The sequence below is a fragment of the Oryza brachyantha genome, chromosome 3, assembly GCF_000231095.2.
Source record: "Oryza brachyantha chromosome 3, ObraRS2, whole genome shotgun sequence".
NCBI lineage: Eukaryota > Viridiplantae > Streptophyta > Magnoliopsida > Poales > Poaceae > Oryza > Oryza brachyantha.
The window spans coordinates 9,346,709-9,365,849 of record NC_023165.2 but is presented as its reverse complement, the minus strand read 5'-3'; the positions used below and the strand labels follow the sequence as shown (position 1 = coordinate 9,365,849).

The window sequence follows — 19,141 nt, the reverse complement described above, 5'->3', positions numbered from 1 at the left end:
CATTTTTTAATACTTACCTTCGTCTCGAAATAGAATCATTTTTTAGTTTTTTAATACAACGTTTTGATTCTTCGTCTTATTTAAAATTTTTTTACGATTAATATTTTTATTCTTACTAGATGACAAAACATGAATAATACTTTATACGTGACTAATTTTTTAAGCTTTTGTATAAATTTTTTAAATAAGACGACTGGTCAAACATTGGGCACGGAAAAATAAAAAATGGAGTTATTATGGGACGGCGGCGGTAGATAACTTTTTCACGGGAATTGATGGATGGCATAAAAGAAGAAATGGATATGATTGGTTAAGATGAGAGAATATGTAAAAAAAGTTAATGTGAAAATGTTGTAGTTGATTGAGATTAGAAGGTAGTTACATAGATTAAAAATGTCTATATTCTAGGATGAAATTTAAATAATAAAAGTAATTGTATTCTTGATTTCAGATCTAATGCTCAATTTGATACATATGGGTATTACTTATTAGCCTGATAGACTATACCGTTGAAACAGAGCAGTAGCTTTTTCTAGTACGTATTTCTTTTTTTGGGAATACGTATTTCTGATCCTTAACTAAAATAATTGTAGACGTGTAATCATATCACAAAATGATAGCTACACGTACATACCACAATACATTCACCACTTTCTTTTCGTTTCTACTTACATTTATAAGCTAAAATTTAAATTTTCAATATTAAATTTGTAGTTAATTTTAAGGTTTTTCACTGAATTTTTTTATACATATATAAAAATTTTATTTATAAATTATTTTTTATTTACAAATATGCCGTATGCAACCATTACCCTTTGTGTAAAACCAGATACACCATATACACACACCTGTCACGGAGCATCTACATATAGTCCCATCTAGATTCACAGCAACAGCATCACCAACTTTTCTTTTAAGGAGTAGATATCTGTTGGTGTCATTGCGTCAATGTCAACAGCTAGCAATGCCAAATGTACGCACTTAAACAAATCAAATGGGCCAATGGGGCCGGATTGCTGTGGTTGAAGAATTAACTTACATTTTTAAGATTTTAACACCAGCTCGACTTAGTGCTAGCATATATATTTGTGTACTTGCTCGCAATGCCAAGTGTACTTGCTAGCTAGCTAGTTGGTACAGCCAATTATTAACATCGGCATTATACTATTATATAAGTGGAGAACATTTTGACGGCATTGTTTCATATACCTAGCGTACTTCTCTCATCTCCTGGTCTGTTCGTTAGTTGGCGAATCAATTCGATCGGGACTATCTTAAACTCAACAGTTCACATGCAGTCTGGTGTAACCACTGGCTTCACACATGCATAATCATCTCTACAATTAGCAGGACAGCCAACACATATTCCTTGCAACTTGTGTACTCCTCTTTGGCACATCGATCATATTCACGAAGGGCGCTAGCTACCGAGTCCGGCCGGCGCGTACGCATTTGCAATACGACGAAACAGCGAAACTTCCTAGCCCATCAAGCGTGTCAGATTAGGAGGTTAATTAGCGTGGCGAGTGTGCCGAGCTATACCAACCGAGCTGATCGAGTGTGTTTGATGCAACGTGTCCTGAGGCGGAGGAGATGTTGATGAAGGTGCAGGAGCGCAACGGCGGCGATGCGGCGGCGGCGGCCGACGTCGTTGCTGGCCGGCGAGCGCGTCATCAGGGGTTGTTCTTGCACAGCTTCCCGGTCTTTCCGGTTGCTCTGTTGCTCATCGCCCCGTGCGCGATCTTCTTCTTCTCGTCCCGCGACGTGGCGCTCCCCCGCATCCGCGTCGAGTACGATTGCCGTGAGGCTCCGGCCGTGAGCCCGCTAGCAGCGGAGAACACGCCGCCTCCGCCTCGGCCTCCGCCGGCGTCCACGCTGCCACCGCCTCCACCGACGTCATCGCTGCCACGGCCAGTTCCACTTGTGGGCGATGGCGGTGACGCACGGCAGCTCCCGCGGCTGCGGCAGCTGACCGATAGCCCGTATGCGCTCGGCCCGGCCGTGACGGGGTACGACGCCCGCAGAGCGGAGTGGCTCCGCGAGCACCCGCAGTTCCCGGCGTCCGTTGGACGGGGGCGGCCGCGGGTGCTGATGGTGACCGGGTCGGCGCCGCGGCGGTGCAAGGACCCGGAGGGCGACCACGTGCTCCTCCGCGCGCTCAAGAACAAGGTGGACTACTGCCGCATCCACGGCTTCGACATCTTCTACAGCAACACGGTGCTCGACGCCGAGATGTCGGGGTTCTGGACGAAGCTGCCGCTGCTGCGCGCGCTGATGCTGGCGCACCCGGAGACGGAGCTGTTCTGGTGGGTGGACTCCGACGTGGTGTTCACCGACATGCTGTTCGAGCCGCCGTGGGGCAAGTACAGGCGGCACAACCTTGTCATCCACGGCTGGGACGGCGCCGTGTACGACGCCAAGACGTGGCTAGGGCTCAACGCCGGCAGCTTCATCATCCGCAACTGCCAGTGGTCGCTCGACCTGCTCGACGCCTGGGCGCCCATGGGGCCGCCGGGGCCCGTCCGCGACATGTACGGGAAGATCTTCGCCGAGACGCTCACCAACCGGCCGCCGTACGAGGCCGACGACCAGTCGGCGCTTGTCTTCCTCCTCGTGACGCAGCGCGACCGGTGGGGCGGCAAGGTATTCCTCGAGAACTCGTACAACCTGCACGGCTTCTGGGCGGACATCGTCGACAGGTACGAGGACATACGGCGGCAGTGGCGGCGGCCGGGGCTCGGCGACGACCGGTGGCCGCTGATCACGCACTTCGTCGGGTGCAAGCCTTGCGGGGGCCAGGACGCGAGCTACGACGTGGAGCGGTGCCGGCGCGGCATGGACCGCGCCTTCAACTTCGCCGACGACCAGATACTGGAGCTGTACGGGTTCGCGCACGAGTCGCTCGACACCATGGCCGTTCGGCGCGTCAAGAACGAGACCGGCCGGCCGCTGGACGCCGACGACGAGGAGCTCGGTCACCTGCTGCACCCAACATTCCGAGCCCGCAAAAAGAAGACGTCCAGAGCCGCCAGGCCCATGTAATTATGGACATCCCTTAGCCAGCATTAGGTGACTGTGAATTAAAAATAGACAAAATTCTGGGAAAATTCAACATTTTTTCAGTAGTGGACTGCAATGCAACCCCTACATCCAGATGTATCCGGCATTAATTGGAGAAATTTAAGGTTCAATCAAAAGGGCCATTTCTTTGTTTTCCTTGTGTCTACCTTGCAGTTCTTACATACATATGAATATGATGGAAGTAAGGCCGAGCAACTTGGCAAGTTACATGTTCTTACATGAGGATCTTGGATTTATTTTGCGTGGCAATGCCGCAGGCCCTCGTCGGCGCGGCTACGCTGAGTCGCTGATGACCTCCGTGAATTGCATCACTCGCTGTGATCTGCTTCTTGTTGGCAGTTTCACAGTCTGATTTGCCTGCGCAATGCTTCTTTGGATGGCGAAAAGTTTGTTCACGCTGCTGGTTCGCCTATGTAGACATCTGATGTGTCAAGTTATTTGCTGTTTAATCAGATACAATTTTGTTTTAGGCTTTTAGCAATGGTGCTATAAATGCGTAAACTGACGGTGGATGAAATCGTACGGCTTGGGGTCAGGCGATGGCTTGTGGAAAAATCTTAATACATTCTTCCCCTCGTTTCAAAATAAAGTTATTCAAATTTTATCATAATACAAATAGGCCATATAAAATATTACTTGCACTCCCATTATTCCTGTCGAGTCCCAGCACCTCACTAGCCCTCAAGACCCACACCCTAGTACCCTACCTATACTATTATTGATCCCATCAATCCCTTTCATTAATAATGGACATTTTAGATATTTTACTCTAATCCTTAATTCCCTTACAATGGTCCTTCATAGCTATATTTTAGGATGAAATGAGTATTTAGTGTGTACAATTATATAGAAAGAAGTTATGCATAAAGATGAGAGAGCCGTCAAGACCACAACATCAGTTTGTGCTTATGCCATGACGTTGACGGTCACCGTATAGAAGGTGAGAGCATCCATACCAATAATGTTACATATAATTACACGCGTGAACCATAAAAGAATGAGACTCATATACTGATGGTTATAATGGCACTATCACGGTGTACTCTTTTCCCTTGGTGCCATATCAGCATCTCGGTGCTACGGTGCTCTATCTCGTGGTATGTTTACTTATGATACGTTGGGAATGAATCTCCCACGGACGGAAAAATGAAGCGACTTTTATCAACGCATGATTAATTAAGTACGGGCTTAAAGAACTTGAAAAATATATTAATATAAATTTTAAAGCATTTTTATGGATGTTTTGACAAAAAAATATATAGTTACTCCCTCTATTTTATATTATAAGATTTTCTGGGTTTGTCTATATTCATCCATGCATCAATGTATATGTTTTATATGTCTAGATTTATATATATATATAATGCCAGAAAGTTTTATAATATGAAAAAAAGGGAACCGTAGTTAAAAAAATGTGCGCGTGCAACATAGTGCAGTAGAAAATGTGAACTTGTGCTATAGAACACTATGATAAAGTTATTTTGATACGAATATATCACAGCAGAGTTCAGTGGAATGCGCTTGGCATCAATGCATCATTTGAATCCAATCGGATAAGCAGCAAAAGGAGAAATCTAGCAGTTATACCCTCGAAGGACGTGTTTATCCAGCTTTCAACAACGCAAGAGGGAGAATAGCATCGTACCGATTCATTTGTCGATGGTAATCAACAATTGGACGGCGTTGTACTTCGCATTTTAATCCCATAGCTCAAACATTATTGATGACGTGGCTTCATTAGGGTAATAATTTCGTAGCTAATTTTATATAAGGATTATTTAAAGAAGACTTGTAATTAAGGAGATACTATACAAGTATAAATTGATTAGGTTGGATTTTCGTTTGGAGATATTTATTGATGCATGTATGAGGACTTTAATGTGTTAATTTTGCACCAAACTTTTCTCACTTCATGTACGTGCTAATTTTTATGAAAATTGCCATCATGTATGAAATTTCGATGTTTGTTGGGGCAAGCTTCATTCTTTGTTATTACTATTGGCAAAGTATATAGATTGTTTATGCATCCATTCAAGGAAAAAATTGCACAATATTTGATTTGTGAATGTGGAATAAGAAAAGAAAAAAATTATGAATGGTAACTGGATTGAGAAGAGATGACTATATTTAGCAGACTAACACCAAAAGGCACCAATTAATACATAAAGGAACTGTAGTCTAACCATGAAGCAGAAGTGCACTGCCCTTTTCTAACTAGAAGGTTAATATAAGCTCGTTCTAGTCTAGTTCTGATATTTGCACCTTTATAATTGTTCCGCGCTTTAGCCTTTCACCATTTAAAATGTCATTTTTGTCAGTGTGCTAAAGAATGAAGTTGCTCTTCTTACCATCTCAGGTTGGTCATTACTGCCGAGGATAAGCGATAACCATAGTTTTCTGGGACTTCAGGCACTTCCATCAGCTTCATCCAGTGATGTTGACAAAAAGTTCAAGATGAAATCATCTAGATCTCCATTAAGGACTGAATCAGGGTCGGATACTTCGTAGTTTGTCCGGAGATCTTTGACCATACGGTATGGCTGCACGAAGGCAAAAAAGTGAGCTATATGTCTGAAGTAATTCTGCACATGTCCTGGCAGAGATACATCACGAACTTATGATGTTCACATTTAAAGACACCTCTAGCTAGCTTCATGGATAGCTGAACGTTGGCAGTTACTAGTCCCTAGCCTCTTTCTTAATTTTCAAATACCAGCAGATGTAAACATCTGATGAATCCCACAAGCTAATGCCTAATATACAGGAAATATTGAGACCATGGATAACCCAATAGTTAAGCTGAAACTTTATCCTCCAAAGCCTAGCTAGTTTATTCTTACAAGTCACATGATTAAAAGAACTTACATGGAGCACATAAGATCTTATTTGGTTGCCCCAGCTGATTTCAGAGAGTGATTGCGTGTGGTCTGCATTCATCTGTGCTTGGCGGGCAATCTCAAGCTGGTCCAGCCGAGACTGGAGCACTGCCATTGCTGACGACTTGTTCATATGTTGTGATCTGGATTTTTAAAACGAACCAGAAGCATTTATTTTCTAGTCACACAACACATATCTCGAAATAACCAAATGTCGCTAATGTTTTATCAATAAACAAGATTCAGGATCCTTTGAAAAGTAGAAAGAAATAATTGATATGATTGTGGAGGTATTACTAGGTTCATAGAACTATAGAAGTTCAAATTTCCCACAAGGACACAGCTAACATGGAACTAAATGTATGCTATATTATACTCAAGAGATTAGTACACTAATTTCATCACAGGAAATGCTCAAGTGTTCCAATAATAATGGAGAACAAGCGAATGCATCAAAATTACCTTTCATTTTGACAAGTTGCAGTTATACCGGTTGGAATGTGTACAATTCTAACAGCACTTTCTGTGCAGTTGGCATGTTGGCCACCAGGTCCACCAGAGCGGAAACGTTCTATCCGAAGATCTGAATCTTTTATCTGGTATCGTGTAGAACCATCACCAAGAATAGGTACAACAGCCACAGCAGCGAAGGAAGTGTGCCGCCTCTTTCCACTGTCAAATGGAGAAATTCGCACCAATCTATGAACACCTACTTCAGCTTTAGCATATCCGAATGCATATTCACCATCCACTTTGATAGTTGCCCTCTAGGAATAGCAGCTTTTCAGTATAAAATCTACACATTTTTCTAAAGGTATTCTTGAATTAAAGGTAGATTGGCTGTAGGAAAGAGTTCTTTATGTTAACATTGGAAGTTTAATGGTTTGATCATCACTTCCAGCCAAAGATGTAACTGAAACTACTTCTGTATGAAGAGGTGGCAAATTCAGTAACAGGAGTTAATGATAAGGAATGTAAACCTTGATTCCTGCTACTTCACCAGGCATTTCTTCTATAATGGTGACTGTGTATCCTCGTCGTTGGGCCCATGAGCTGTACATGTTCATAACCATTGCAGCCCAATCCATGCTCTCAGTACCCCCTGCTCCTGCCTGAACCTGGTTATGGAATCATCATCATGAATCACTCACCAAAAACGAATGAACGAGCATTAGTGTTCGAGGTAAAACAACTCCATATTGAGCACTACCAAAAATTCTGAAGATGATATTCTCTTCGTCCCAAAATATAAGCATTTCTAGGCTTCAAATTTTGTACCAAAATATATGCATTTCTACCCCGATTTTCATGATTTCAATCATTCCAATGACTCCAGAGCCAATCAGATGCTCAAGATTCTTTTAACATCTCCTTAATCTATGCTAAACACCCTAGAAATGCTTATATTTTGGAACAAATGTGGTATACAATATACCTCAATGAAGCAAGAGCAAGAATCATTATCTCTAGAAAGCAACGCATTCAGTTCTTTCTCCTTTGCACTTCTTCTCATTTCGGCTAATGCCCTCATGGTTTCCTGCACAAGATGTTAATTATCAGATAAAACAAATAGCTGTTGCACAATGAATGAAACGAAGTTGTAACGTCATATCGTCATGCAGTGGAAGGAAGCAGTGTACTCACCGTCTCAAGTTCATTGTCGTCCTCTTCACGTGCCAGCCTCAACATGTCAATGTGCTCCATCAACTCCTGCTCGAATTGATTCACTGATTTAATCTTGCCCATGAGCTCACCATGTTCACGACTAACCTTCCCCGCAAAAACTGGATCATCCCAGAGGTCTGGCCTTTCCAACACCACAGACAACTGCCTTGATCTCTCAAGTATCCATCCCCACTAAGAAAATCAAAACGAACCTATTAAAAGCATAATGAAACGCGTGCACAAACATACTCTAGCACATAATGCACACAACGCACATAAGGTGTTCGTCGATATGCCGGCGAGGGACAAGGCACCTGATACGCTTGGCTCGAACCGAACCAACAGCACCAGTAACTTCACCAATTTCGCGTGGAGACTAAGCGAAGCACAAGTATCGCAAAATGATTGTACCTTGAGGCGCTTCTTAATGAGCTTGACGGACTGCGCGACGGCTGCGGCGTGGCTGCGCCAGTCGCTCTCGGCCTCGGGGAGGATCGTCCACCCCTTTCCCGCAATCGAGTCCACCGTGAGCCCGTCCGCTGTCATCGGCACCTCCGCCACCATGGCCGGGGAAGAGAACCACCGCGTCGTCGGCGGATCGCGAGAGGTTGATGGTTTGCCTGCCGCGGGGAGGCCGCGGCCGAGGGTCCCCAGGAGGGGGCCCAACGCGGCGCCATGGTCAAGGAAGTGGTGGGTAGGGTTCAGGGCCCTGGAGGAGCGGAGGTGGGAGAGGAGGCGCGCGGCGGCTGATCTAGTTAGGAGGCGGGAAGCCATTCGCGGCGGCGGCGGCGCCGGCGCAGAGCTGGCACAGTTTGGTGTTGGAGCATCGGAAGACTAGCCTACGTTTTGCTACACGCAAGGCTTATTATTAGAGGATGATACGTTTTGCTGCATGGAAGGCGGCTTTTCTATAATATTTTGTGTTTTCCACGATTTTTAACTAGTTAGTTCATCAACGGTTCAAACATATGTTTGCATTTATTTTACAAATAAAATCAATCAGAACCATGTTGTATATGTTTGCATTTATTTTACAAATAAAATCAATCAGAACCATGTTGTGCTTGGGCCGGCAATAAGCCAATAACATATTTCCATTCAAGGAAATCTCGAACGGTCAGATTGTGCCAGATTCGTAACGGGGTGCCTCACTGAGACTAATCGTTTCGAAGCACGTATTAGATCGAGCGACGTGGCTGGTGCGACCTCTTCTCCATTCGGTCATTCGTTTCACTGAGCTGTATAGCCTTCCATCAACAGCAACACCGCCAGAGGTAAACCGTGAAATGGATTTGCTCCTAGTCTGCAACCATAGTTCATCGGCATTCTGGCGTCGACTTAAGTTAGCGCAACCGCAAACGTGAATGTTTCAAAAACTCGATAATTCTCAGATACTGCAGCAACAGGCAGAAAGCAGCTTATAGAAACCAGATCGCTACGCAGTTCTCAATTCCATTGGGACAGTTTCGATAATGATCTTACGATTTTATTATAGCCCGTGATAGCACACAAAATTAAGCATACAAGGTCTCAAATTATGATTTTGAGTGCTACACTGAAGATTACTTCCAAGCTCCCAACATCATAAAGAACGGAAGACTTGAGAAGTTGGGGGTGCAGATCGTAGCTCTCCACTCCGGACTCGGAGAGCTACTACTAGCTTGCCGGCGTTCTCCCTGGCCGACCGAGAGTGGCTCAGAAAATGCCGGAGAGCACGTTGGCGGCGGTGGACAGCGCGGCGCCGGCGATGGCGCACTGCACGACCCGCTCGTGCGACGCGCGGTCCGAGGTGAGCGCCACCGCGGCGCCGGTGAGGGCGCCGGCCACCACGCTGTTCTTCCAGTCGTGCGTCCCGCGCGCCTCCGTCAGGCCGTAGGTCAGCCCCGAGTGCAGCCCGGCGGCGAGCCCTGCCCCCATGCAGCCAGGAACAGATCAAATCAAAACCAAGCAAATTACTCAACTCAAACTGTACCCAATTGGTTCGCGACTTCGCATACCCCACTGGAGAGACTCTTTGCTCACGCTCTTCACCTGTCAAGAAAGCAACGAGAGCAAAATAGAGGAAAATCAGAAACCGAGCATTCACAGATTCACAGTTTTTTTTTTTCCTTATTGGCACTTGGCGTACTTACCATAGCCTCGGCTGACTTGCTACTATTCCCACCTGCATGCTCAATTCGTCAGGACAAAAATCAGCGCCACCCAAGTTGAGGTCATGCTACAGTAATCAACATGTTGTGATCAATTCAAACGCCTGCCATGCCACGGTTGGTACCAACTTACCATTGAGGTCAGGAAACGATCGCTTCCTGGCGCCGGTGGAGTCGGACACGGCTCCCGCGCCCCCACCCTCCCCTGCAGCAACTAAGTTGATCAGAAAAAAAAAAAAAGAGGGACACTTGGGACGGGGTAGAGCGAGAATGAACTAGCATTCAAGAACTGAGCTCCCCGTTTGGTTTGCTCCTTAGTACGTGCCTTCCATGGCCATGAAGTAGGACTCCCGCGCGACCGCCTGGACTGCGCCGATCTGCGTTTGAAGCAAAACGATGGTTAGATAGTAGTCGAACTGTACGGTGGCACGGTAGGGGCAACGTTGAAGAGGAGAGAGAGAATAGGGCACAGGGTGAGGGCGTACGCCGGCGGCCTTGACGAAGCTCTCGGCGACGCGGTTGAGGAGCGGGTGGCCGAGGTCGAGCATCCAGTTCTTCTCCAGGCCGCGCACCTCGTCCAGGAACGTGCGCGTCTCCAGGCTGCTGTTGCTGCTCCCGCTCATCTTCCTCCGCTCCGGCGCCGCCCCTGCTTGCTCTCTCTTCCGTCTAGCCTCTGCTCTGCTAGGCTAATCTACCCAGAGACAGGTTTGAGGTTTGCAATGCACAAGCTACAGCAACTGACCAGCGCACTCCGTACATAAAACAAGTGAGATTGTGAGAGGAGGAAAAGCACCGCAGAGACAAGAGCAAGTCGTCGTCAGTCGTCACCGCGGAACAGATCAGCAAGCGGCGACACGAACCCGATCCTACTGGTGGCGTCCTCGGGGAGAAGCGGGCACGACACGTACGCCTGGCACGCCGGACACGTGCCGGGAGGCGGCTTTACTCGTGGCGCTCTTCTGGAACGTGCACGATCGCCTCCGTGTTCCTTGGAATCTGCAGTTTATCCGCCTCCATTCTTCGCGGACGTGTCTGGTTATTCAATTGATTAGCTGATCTGCTTGATCAAAGTGATTATTTTTTTTTTTCAAAAGGCCCCAAAGGCCCAAAGCGATCTTTTAGAAGAGTTTGGTAGGCGGCCCCATGATGAGTTGCTGACACAGTGACACGTGGGCAATAGCCTCGAGCAGTGCCGGAAGGTCACGCCCTAACTTTTCTCGAGACAAATAGAGTTGTGACAACCAAGTACTATTATTCGGTTCAATAGTTCACCAAAACAATATGGTTCCCAATACAGAGTGCACCGATCGTTCTCAAATTAAAGCAACAGCGAACTGTCGTCTATAAAGAAGTTCATGACACTCCGACCCACTTCGGAAAACTGGAAACCACAATAATCAGATTCCCAAGCTCTTTCACAACCCTTATGAACTAATCCCAAGCTGAGTGCGCCAATCCTCGAGCTGTTTTTTGACCTGCTCCGAGCCTGTAGAGCCGTAAGAAATGAACTTGTTTACGGCGTTCTCCACTCCAAGGTATCCGTAAACATCGGCCTCGAACACGGGATGAACAGATTTCAGGTCATCCAGTCCAAGCTCGGCGAGTTGACAGTTCTTCGAGACGCATAGAGCTACAGACCTTCCAACTATCTCGTGCGAGGTTCTGAATGGCACGCCCTGAAAAGCAAATAAATAAAGTAGATAAATAAACTGACCAGTACAGCAGCATAGCAGTTAGTATAATGATTAAGGATAGCGTGTGTCCTTTGTGTTATCATTACTTGATGCAGATCAGTGTGCTTCTTGTGCTATTACTATTTCAGTCAAGGGAAAATGTTGGAGAAGTTGCAAAGGGTAGTTGTAAACTTGTAATTGGAGGAAGAAATACAACCAAATTACTAAATGGTCTACAACCTTAGTTTTGGGGGGGCATTTAAGCTTTTATCACTTATATGGTAGTGGTGTTTAATAATTTGTCACTCATGTCTCTATGACAACCAATATCAACTTGATTTTACTAAAGTGGCATCTACTTGTCACTAGATTTTGCAACCTCGTCACTCCCTCCGAGTTCTTGATCGCTAGAAGCAACTGAAGATTTTGCCAAGTAATCAGCTTAAAACATGTATTGGGCTACCAACATGTCAAAAATCACCAACGAAACCAACATAGGGGTGAAGTTATGGTTTGATAAGTTTGAGGTTATAAAATACTTGGTTTCGATATAGTTGAGAGTTGACTTCTACACTTTCACATAATTCGGGATTGTAAATGGACTTTACAAGCTATGAGTAAATTTGGTTAACAGAGGGAGTAACTTACCTTCTTCACCAGATAATCTGCTAGCGTTGTGGCATCCAAATAGCCAGCAGGTAGCGAACTTTGTATTCTTTTTGAGTTAAAGGAGATATTTTGAGCAAACTCGGTACATACTTCAAGCATTCCTAATACAGCCTTCACACTGTCAAACAAGGGTTCCTTGTCTTCCTGTTCAAAACGAAATATTGAGAATATACAATGACATAACATCAGCAAAAATAACTTGTGCGAAGGACAATGACCTGTAAATCACGGTTGTAGGCCTGTGGAAGGCCTTTGCAGAGGGTGAGGACAGTCATGAGATCTCCAACAACACGAGCAGATTTGCCACGAACAAGCTCCATTGGATCTGGATTTTTTTTCTGTGGCATAATGCTGCTTCCAGTAGAGACAGAGTCACTTGGTGTGATGAATCCAAACTCCTCTGATGCCCATAAGACCCACTCTTCACCAATTCGTGAAAGATGAACAGCAGCAATTGAATTGGCAGCGAGAAATTCCAATACAAAGTCACGGTCTGATACTGCATCAATACTGTACAAGGAAGAGTGTCCAGATTAAAGGAAGGAAAGGCTTATCATATGTCAAAAGCGAGATAACTCAACAAAGAGGAAAGCCTAAACTCTTTTCAGTACTCCCTCCGTTCAAAACATAAGCATTTCTAGGCTATTTAGCAAATACTAAGGTCTGGTAAAAAGGATTCTCTTTTAGTCACTTCAGTGGTCATTTTTTGAATTTTGAATATATTAGATCCTCATTACAAGCACCTGACTGTATTAGCAATCATTGAATTGATTGGAATCAAGAAAATCAGATCAGAAATATTTATGTTATGGTACAAAATTTGAATGCTAATAATAATTATATTTTGGAACGGAGATTCCAGCTAAGAAATACAATTTCATCTGCATGTGTGATGTTAGAAGATGGCGTATTTATCTAAGCTGAGATGAAGAGTGACTACTTGCTGTGTGTTTTAGCTTTGTTATGGGTCAAACAACATCTAGCATAGAAATTATGCATTGTGACTGAAACTTATTTATACTGCTAAACCAAACAGAGGAATTTACCTGTTCTTCATTGGCGCTGTAAACTTCAAATCTTTAGCTGTTTTGAACCTATCGATAGGAAGTCCAGTACCAGCCAAAGCACAAGCACCAAGAGGGCAGAAATTCAACCGTTCCCTGCAGTTGACTAGCCGCCCAGCATCACGCTCCAACTATGCAGAGTACATATCAAAGTTTGAGCTCATTGATGGCTTGTTCTCAAAGAAAGTAAGCACAAAATGAGCAGATTATGTCGCATCCAAAACACTATTGTATCCTTGTGCAGGGAATACAGGAAGTGCTTGTCTATAGTATGTGATTCCTTGTTCTGTGTCATACTGGCATGAAATGCTAGCTAATTCAGCAAATACAGCTGGAGTTGTTGAGGTTTATTGACCAAAGGGGATCCTAGCTCAAGTAACGCCAACATATAGTGCAGTTTCTACATATTCCAGATTTAATACTTGTTTGTGCACGGGACATGTACCCAGTGGCAGATATAGAAAAATTTTAGAGCCTGGGCAAACTTGACTATAGCTAGAAATTTATTTGAAAATTTCAAATTATACAGAATTTTAATGGATCATCTGTCGATGAGCCCAGGTGGTGGACCCGCCAGTGTATATACCGTAGATATATCAGCACTGGATAGTAAAGGCTAGCCTGAAAATCATGTATCTTTCGGCATTGTACTGGAATTTGTAGAACAGATAGAGACTAAATTGAATGTATTGGCACAAAATGTTTGTTTCATCTGCATAAGAGGCATCAATTTTCTATATCACAGAAAAAGAAAAGATTCTCTACATAATTGTCCAAAGTTTCTTTTGATCAAAACTTGGGATAAAGTAGATTAATTTAATTAATATAAGAGAGAGGATTCAGGGGTTTGTTAACTTAATAATTATCAGGTATAATCACAGGAAATAAGTCACAAGAAAACTGCACGGCATTCACGCGCATTGGCGACCCTTGGCTTCCAAGGAGAAAACCAACATTAAATTACCCAATGGGCATGAATGGTATCAGGAAAGGATGTATGCGAAAATTCACCTGTTCAACATATGATAAGAGGAGATGCGGAAGCAAAACAGGCTGTGCCCTTTGCAGGTGAGTGTAACCAGGAACTATTAAGTCAACATATTTTGAAGCTAACAAAACAAGAGACACCTGAAACAATACAAAGTGGTATTAGGAAAGTGAAAACATGCACCTTGGACTTTGTCGGGAAAAAGAGAGAGCAACTAGTGTTAGTATTTAGAAAATGGAAATGCAATCAACAGAATAGCAGAGTATCTAACAAGATAAATTGAACGGAAGAAGAAATCACAGCTACATAACAATGAGGCATTTCTGCACATCAAGAACTGCTTAAGAAAAAAAAAGATATGCACTGGAAGTGCTTAAGAAATATTTCAGCATGGATGCCAGCAACATGGCATTAGATACTTTTCTAGTAAAATAAGTCAACCAGATTTGCTTGAAGCAGTGTTCTTAAGGCGACAAGGCGAGGCAAGGCGACCCACCCCTGCCCAATTGACTAAGTGACACCTAGGCATTTAAGGTGAGTGTAAGGCGACATGTTACACACATGAGCATAAGAGGCATACTAGAGGTCTAATTATATTTTCAAGTGGAATATGAAAATAAGGCAACAAGTCAACAAGAATGCTAGGCGGTGCCGATGTTTTGCTTCCTGACGGCACTGATGCCTAGGCAACGCTTTAAGAACCATGGGTTGAAGCCTTGAAGGCTTGGAGCTGTTACTTAAAAGATGCCAACCTAGTCTCTTGCTCCAGCTTTCAGATAGTGAAAGAAAGGAAGCATTCTCTCTTTCTCTTTGGAAACCATTTCCATGGTCAGCATTATAGTTGAATCAGTAGAATTAACATTTAACACTTCAAGCTTTTGGCTTAGCTAGCATACCTGAATAATTGGTTTGGTATAGCATGATCAGTTTTTTTAAAAAAAAACAGTTCAGTTATCGCAGATTACGCTGCAGTATGAATCCATAATTTTCACTATAGTTGATAATTTTCATCATGTGTTGATCAAGCATAAAGAAGAGTATTGCACCAGACAAGAAGTTACCCATGCACAAGAAATATGCAAATATTTGTAAACAGTGAACTATGGGCATTACGAGGTAAATTCAGAAACAAACCTGAAACTGTTTGATGCGGAACAAAATCTTGTCGATAGCATCACGACACCACAGCCGGAGATCTGTCACGATTTGGTCATTGCGGCTCCTAGCAGTATGCAGTTTCTTGGCTGGTTCACCCACCTTTTCGATCAGAGCTGCCTCAATATTCATATGCACATCCTCCCGATCCGTCCGCCACTCAAATTTTCCATCCTGAATCAGCTTCTCTATTTGATCAAGCCCCTCTAAGATGATGTCCTTATCGCCAGCTGTTATCAAACCCTGCAGTGCAAATGATTCACCATTATGAATCAAGGTTCACAGCACATTGGTACATGGAAGCAAGTGTTTCATCAAGCATCTGGTTAACATGCTAAATAACATTAAACCCTTTGATAACGCGCTCTGAAAGAACTAAGTAGTTAGATTTTAAAACCTGCATTCACATCTAAACCATAACAGCGGAGCTAGTAATTTCATCGAACATATGGAGAGTGCATTAGCATCGGATCAACCCCAGACTAGAACTCCCCAAAACTGCTTCCCCGCAGCTCCCTCCAGACCAGACATGATTGGTCGAACACCGATCGCACTACCGCCACGAACAGCGTAGGTGGGTTCGGTGGAGCGCGCGCATACGGTACCTGGGCGGCGAGCATGGACGCGTGGGCTTTGCTGCCCATGATGTCGTACTTGTAGAGCTGCCAGTCGTAGGAGATGGACTCGGTGAAGCCCTCCACGGCGTCGGTGACGCCCTCCTCGAAGCGCCCGCCCCACAGCTTGGTCTCCTTCTTCTCCTCGCTCTCCGATGACGCCATCGAGGTGGACGCCGCGGGAACGGCCGGGAAGGCGAGGCGGCGGCCGCCGGGGAGGGAGCAGCCAGCTCCGCCGGCGGAGAAGGAGAGGCTCCTCGGGCGGAGAAGGGGCTTGGGTACCAGCGAGAAGAAGGACTGGGAGGTGGCTGCCATAGGCGTCCCGGCGATGTCTCGCTCTCCCCACGACGAGTGTGGCGCGGCGGCGCGGTGGGGGAGTAGGTGGTGGCTTACAGCCTACCGGTGTCCTCGTCACCTCGTGTCCGGTGTATCCTTTGCGGGGCGGGCTTGGGCTACGGCGAACTTTGACGCGCCTTTAATCCCAGGTTGTCCACACTGATGGACCGGGATTAAGCCCAATCAAATAGGAGTAGTACCATAGAGTTACAGTCTATTTATTATTATATACTTATTTTTAGCAATAAACTCTACATTTGACTTTAGTTAGAGTGGTTCTTATTAATCAGGACCATGTCTATTCTATTCAAAGTTTATATTAAATCAAACATACTCCCTCATTCCTAAATATAAACAATTCTATGATTTAAATTTTATATGATAATATAAGTATTTTCACGATGATTCTCATGATTTCAATCATTCTAACCATTTCAAAGCAAATCCTATGCTTACGAAAGAAAATATAATCAATTCATAATTTAAATATTGATCACTAGAATAACTTAAGAGAATCTTTTGAAAGCATTCCTAGCATATCCTTTATCTCATCCTCTACTTTAGAAATAAAGTATATGAGAAAAAAATTTGTTTCAGCCGCAGATATTCCGTCTCATCTTAACAAAAAAAAACCATCCTCCATATGGAAAAAGAAACTCCAAATCTCATGTAGAGAGAGAAAACAACATAAGATAAGGTGATTGCAAAATATTAATAAAATATATATGTAGAGATATAATATGTATGTTCTACTAGATAAGAGACAATTTATTTTAGATGTCTATCCAAATGGCAATATTGATCAGTGGCGGAGCAAGTGACATCTCGTAGCTCGGACGGTCGCCCGACTTGCTCGGAGGTGGCTCCACCACTGACATTCATGATTAAATTTGGATAAGTTACAGCGAATGCTTATCATCTCCTTAGTCTATGTTAAATAATTTATAAATGCTTATATTTGGAACGGATGTAGAAATTAAGATGCCGTGGTCTCTTAGTTGTAGTTTTATTTGCTATTCATCAAATACAATATTCGATATTGACGAGATTAAATAAAGTAACAAAGTTTTACGCATATTGGATTCTCATTTTAGCAATTCCATTAATAATATAACAAAAACTCAGAATTTGCCAGTTGCAAATCACGTTGGCTGCTTTTAATTTAGTCCAAGGTTGCGTTCGTTTGTGGGATGGGGAGGGTTAGTTATCTAGCGTGGAAAACGTAAGTACATGATTAATTAATTATTAATTATTAACGAGTATAAAATAGATTAATATGATTTTTTAAAACAATTTTCTTATAAAAATTTTTGCAAAAAATATACCATTTAGTGGTTCAGGAAGCGTGCGCGCGAAAAACGAGAAGATAAGATAACTTACCGTCTGTCGGCAAGCGCGGCCTAAGTTGTGTTACAAATTTAAACAAAGAATGAATGTAAGGCCGAAGTTTTACGTCTTAGTTTTTCCTGCTCAGGCTAATAAGCCAAATTTTAAATTTTTACTGATTTTAAGGTTTTTCATCGTTGTTTATTTTTTAGCGTTTGTTTTGAGATCACTAGAACATGTATATAAAAGTGTTGTTTACAAATTTATTTTTTATTTGTAAATATGACATTTCTTTTTTTTACCTAAAAAAACAAACGATAACCTTAGTATTTATAATCAAAACTTATCACACAAAACGCTTTCGCAGGTAAAGCTTTTGAAACCAAATTTCGGGAAGTGTTAGACAGATTATTCTTTTTCCTGTAAATTTTATAGTACGCCTCATTCAATGCTCAAACAACATGAATACATGATATGATGCTTATGTGAATGTGAGAACGTATCATCCAAATTCCAAAACTTACCGTCTCAGCCAGCATAGTAGCGTGGACGCGGCTGCAGGCAATGTCGTGCGCCCACAATTCGTCGGCCTCCCCCGCCACCGGCGGCCCGGTGAACCGCTCGCCAGCGGTGCCCGTCTCAGTTTTGCCATTAAGCCACAGCCTTGGCGGCTCCGTGGCCTTCTTCTGAGTCTTCTCCAGTGCCGTCGGCTTCGTCGCCCTCAGCTGCGGCGGAGGCTCGTTGACATAGTCCAGCGACGACTTCACCGACGACTCCGCCGAGACGTCATTGGAGCTGCCAACCATCTCGATGAGCCCGACGTCGTGCGCCGACAGCCGCTCGCCGGTGGCCACCTCGACGATCTCCAGCCCCTCTACCTGCTTCGGCTGCTGCCACTGCGGCCGGGACGGTGACGGAGTTGATGAGCCCGTCGACTTCTTTCCCGGCCTCGGCGTCCCCGGAATCCGGTTGGGCAGCGCCGGTGAATGAGTGCCGCCGTTCTCGGTCACCGCTGGTGAAGGCGGCTGTGTCACCGAGGGCGCCACCGATCGCGTCTTCTCGGGCGTCGACGGGGAGTGCGGCGGATGCGTCACCAACGACGGCGCCGGCGTGAGCGCCTGGCGCCGCTCGATCACGGCAGCGCTGGCCTTCCGCTCCCTGTTCTTCTTTCCGCGGAAGCACGCATGGATAGACGGGAGGCGCGCCTTCCTGTTCTTCTTCTTCTTCTTGTTCTTCTTCTTCTTGCTGTGGTCGGCTGCGGCGCCGCCGCCCTGGTCCGGCATGGCGTAGACGAAGAAGGACGGTTCCTCGCTCTCCTGCTCGGCGCCGGCGACAGGCGCGTCACGAACCTTGGACGGCGTCGTCGCGTGCCGGCTTCGGCTGCGGCTGCGTCGACCTCGGCCGCGGCCGGGGCACCGGAAGAGGGACCTCAGCGGATGGAAGCAGCACGGCGCTGAGCGGTCGCCTCCGCCACCAGCGCACTTGCACCGGCTGCGGCGCTGGGACGACCTGCCGCGAGGCGTCGCCGTCGACATGGTCGCACG

The 19,141-nt window shown here is 44.9% G+C and overlaps 4 protein-coding genes across 5 annotated transcripts; 1 reads left to right on the top strand and 3 right to left on the bottom strand.

Moving 5' to 3' along the window:
- The first annotated feature begins 830 nt into the window (after positions 1-830).
- LOC102701158 (probable glycosyltransferase 4) lies at positions 831-3,275 on the top strand. The gene has a single exon (XM_040522115.1). It carries the CDS (start codon positions 1,594-1,596, stop codon positions 3,040-3,042), a length of 1,449 nt encoding a protein of 482 aa, XP_040378049.1. The 5' UTR covers positions 831-1,593; the 3' UTR covers positions 3,043-3,275.
- Positions 3,276-5,056: 1,781 nt separating this feature from the next.
- Positions 5,057-8,466, bottom strand: LOC102721817 (peptide chain release factor PrfB2, chloroplastic). The gene is made up of 7 exons (XM_006649896.3): positions 8,034-8,466; positions 7,602-7,814; positions 7,393-7,494; positions 6,938-7,075; positions 6,420-6,724; positions 5,947-6,100; positions 5,057-5,621 (listed from the first exon to the last, which is right to left on the bottom strand). The coding sequence occupies exons 1-7, from the start codon at positions 8,394-8,396 to the stop codon at positions 5,487-5,489; spliced, it is 1,410 nt and encodes a 469-aa protein (XP_006649959.1). The 5' UTR covers positions 8,397-8,466; the 3' UTR covers positions 5,057-5,486.
- A 594-nt stretch (positions 8,467-9,060) lies between these two features.
- Positions 9,061-10,541, bottom strand: LOC102700884 (outer envelope pore protein 16-2, chloroplastic-like). The gene is made up of 6 exons (XM_006651243.3): positions 10,258-10,541; positions 10,098-10,149; positions 9,906-9,977; positions 9,755-9,786; positions 9,620-9,653; positions 9,061-9,529 (listed from the first exon to the last, which is right to left on the bottom strand). The coding sequence occupies exons 1-6, from the start codon at positions 10,393-10,395 to the stop codon at positions 9,318-9,320; spliced, it is 540 nt and encodes a 179-aa protein (XP_006651306.1). The 5' UTR covers positions 10,396-10,541; the 3' UTR covers positions 9,061-9,317.
- A 466-nt stretch (positions 10,542-11,007) lies between these two features.
- LOC102721529 (argininosuccinate lyase, chloroplastic) lies at positions 11,008-19,132 on the bottom strand. Of its 2 annotated transcripts, none has more exons than XM_040521931.1 (7): positions 18,122-19,132; positions 15,301-15,564; positions 14,190-14,306; positions 13,161-13,309; positions 12,333-12,624; positions 12,094-12,258; positions 11,008-11,448 (listed from the first exon to the last, which is right to left on the bottom strand). In XM_040521931.1, the coding sequence occupies exons 1-7, from the start codon at positions 19,130-19,132 to the stop codon at positions 11,197-11,199; spliced, it is 2,250 nt and encodes a 749-aa protein (XP_040377865.1). In that variant the 3' UTR covers positions 11,008-11,196. The 2 variants fall into 2 exon arrangements, with proteins under 2 accessions (XP_040377865.1, XP_006649958.1); XM_006649895.2 differs by lacking the exon at positions 18,122-19,132 and adding an exon at positions 15,927-16,368.
- Between the last annotated feature and the right edge of the window lie 9 nt (positions 19,133-19,141).

Bases quoted from the DNA above. Each gene is read 5' to 3' on its own strand.
- LOC102700884 (XM_006651243.3), bottom strand. From the start codon at position 10,395: ATGAGCGGGAGCAGCAACAGCAGCCTGGAGACGCGCACGTTCCTGGAC. The intron at 9,978-10,097 runs GCACGTACTAAG...TAGTTGCTGCAG, and splicing joins CTACTTCATGGCCATGGAAG to GGGAGGGTGGGGGCGCGGGA. The intron at 9,787-9,905 runs GTAAGTTGGTAC...TTGAGCATGCAG, and splicing joins ATCGTTTCCTGACCTCAATG to GTGGGAATAGTAGCAAGTCA.
- LOC102701158 (XM_040522115.1), top strand. From the start codon at position 1,594: ATGTTGATGAAGGTGCAGGAGCGCAACGGCGGCGATGCGGCGGCGGCG.
- LOC102721529 (XM_040521931.1), bottom strand. From the start codon at position 19,132: ATGTCGACGGCGACGCCTCGCGGCAGGTCGTCCCAGCGCCGCAGCCGG. The intron at 13,310-14,189 runs GTGAATTTTCGC...TACTCTGCATAG, and splicing joins TCTTATCATATGTTGAACAG to TTGGAGCGTGATGCTGGGCG. The intron at 12,625-13,160 runs GTAAATTCCTCT...TTCCTTGTACAG, and splicing joins ACAGCGCCAATGAAGAACAG to TATTGATGCAGTATCAGACC.
- LOC102721817 (XM_006649896.3), bottom strand. From the start codon at position 8,396: ATGGCTTCCCGCCTCCTAACTAGATCAGCCGCCGCGCGCCTCCTCTCC. The intron at 7,815-8,033 runs GTACAATCATTT...TGATTTTCTTAG, and splicing joins TCATTAAGAAGCGCCTCAAG to TGGGGATGGATACTTGAGAG. The intron at 6,101-6,419 runs GTAATTTTGATG...TTAAAAATCCAG, and splicing joins GCAACTTGTCAAAATGAAAG to ATCACAACATATGAACAAGT.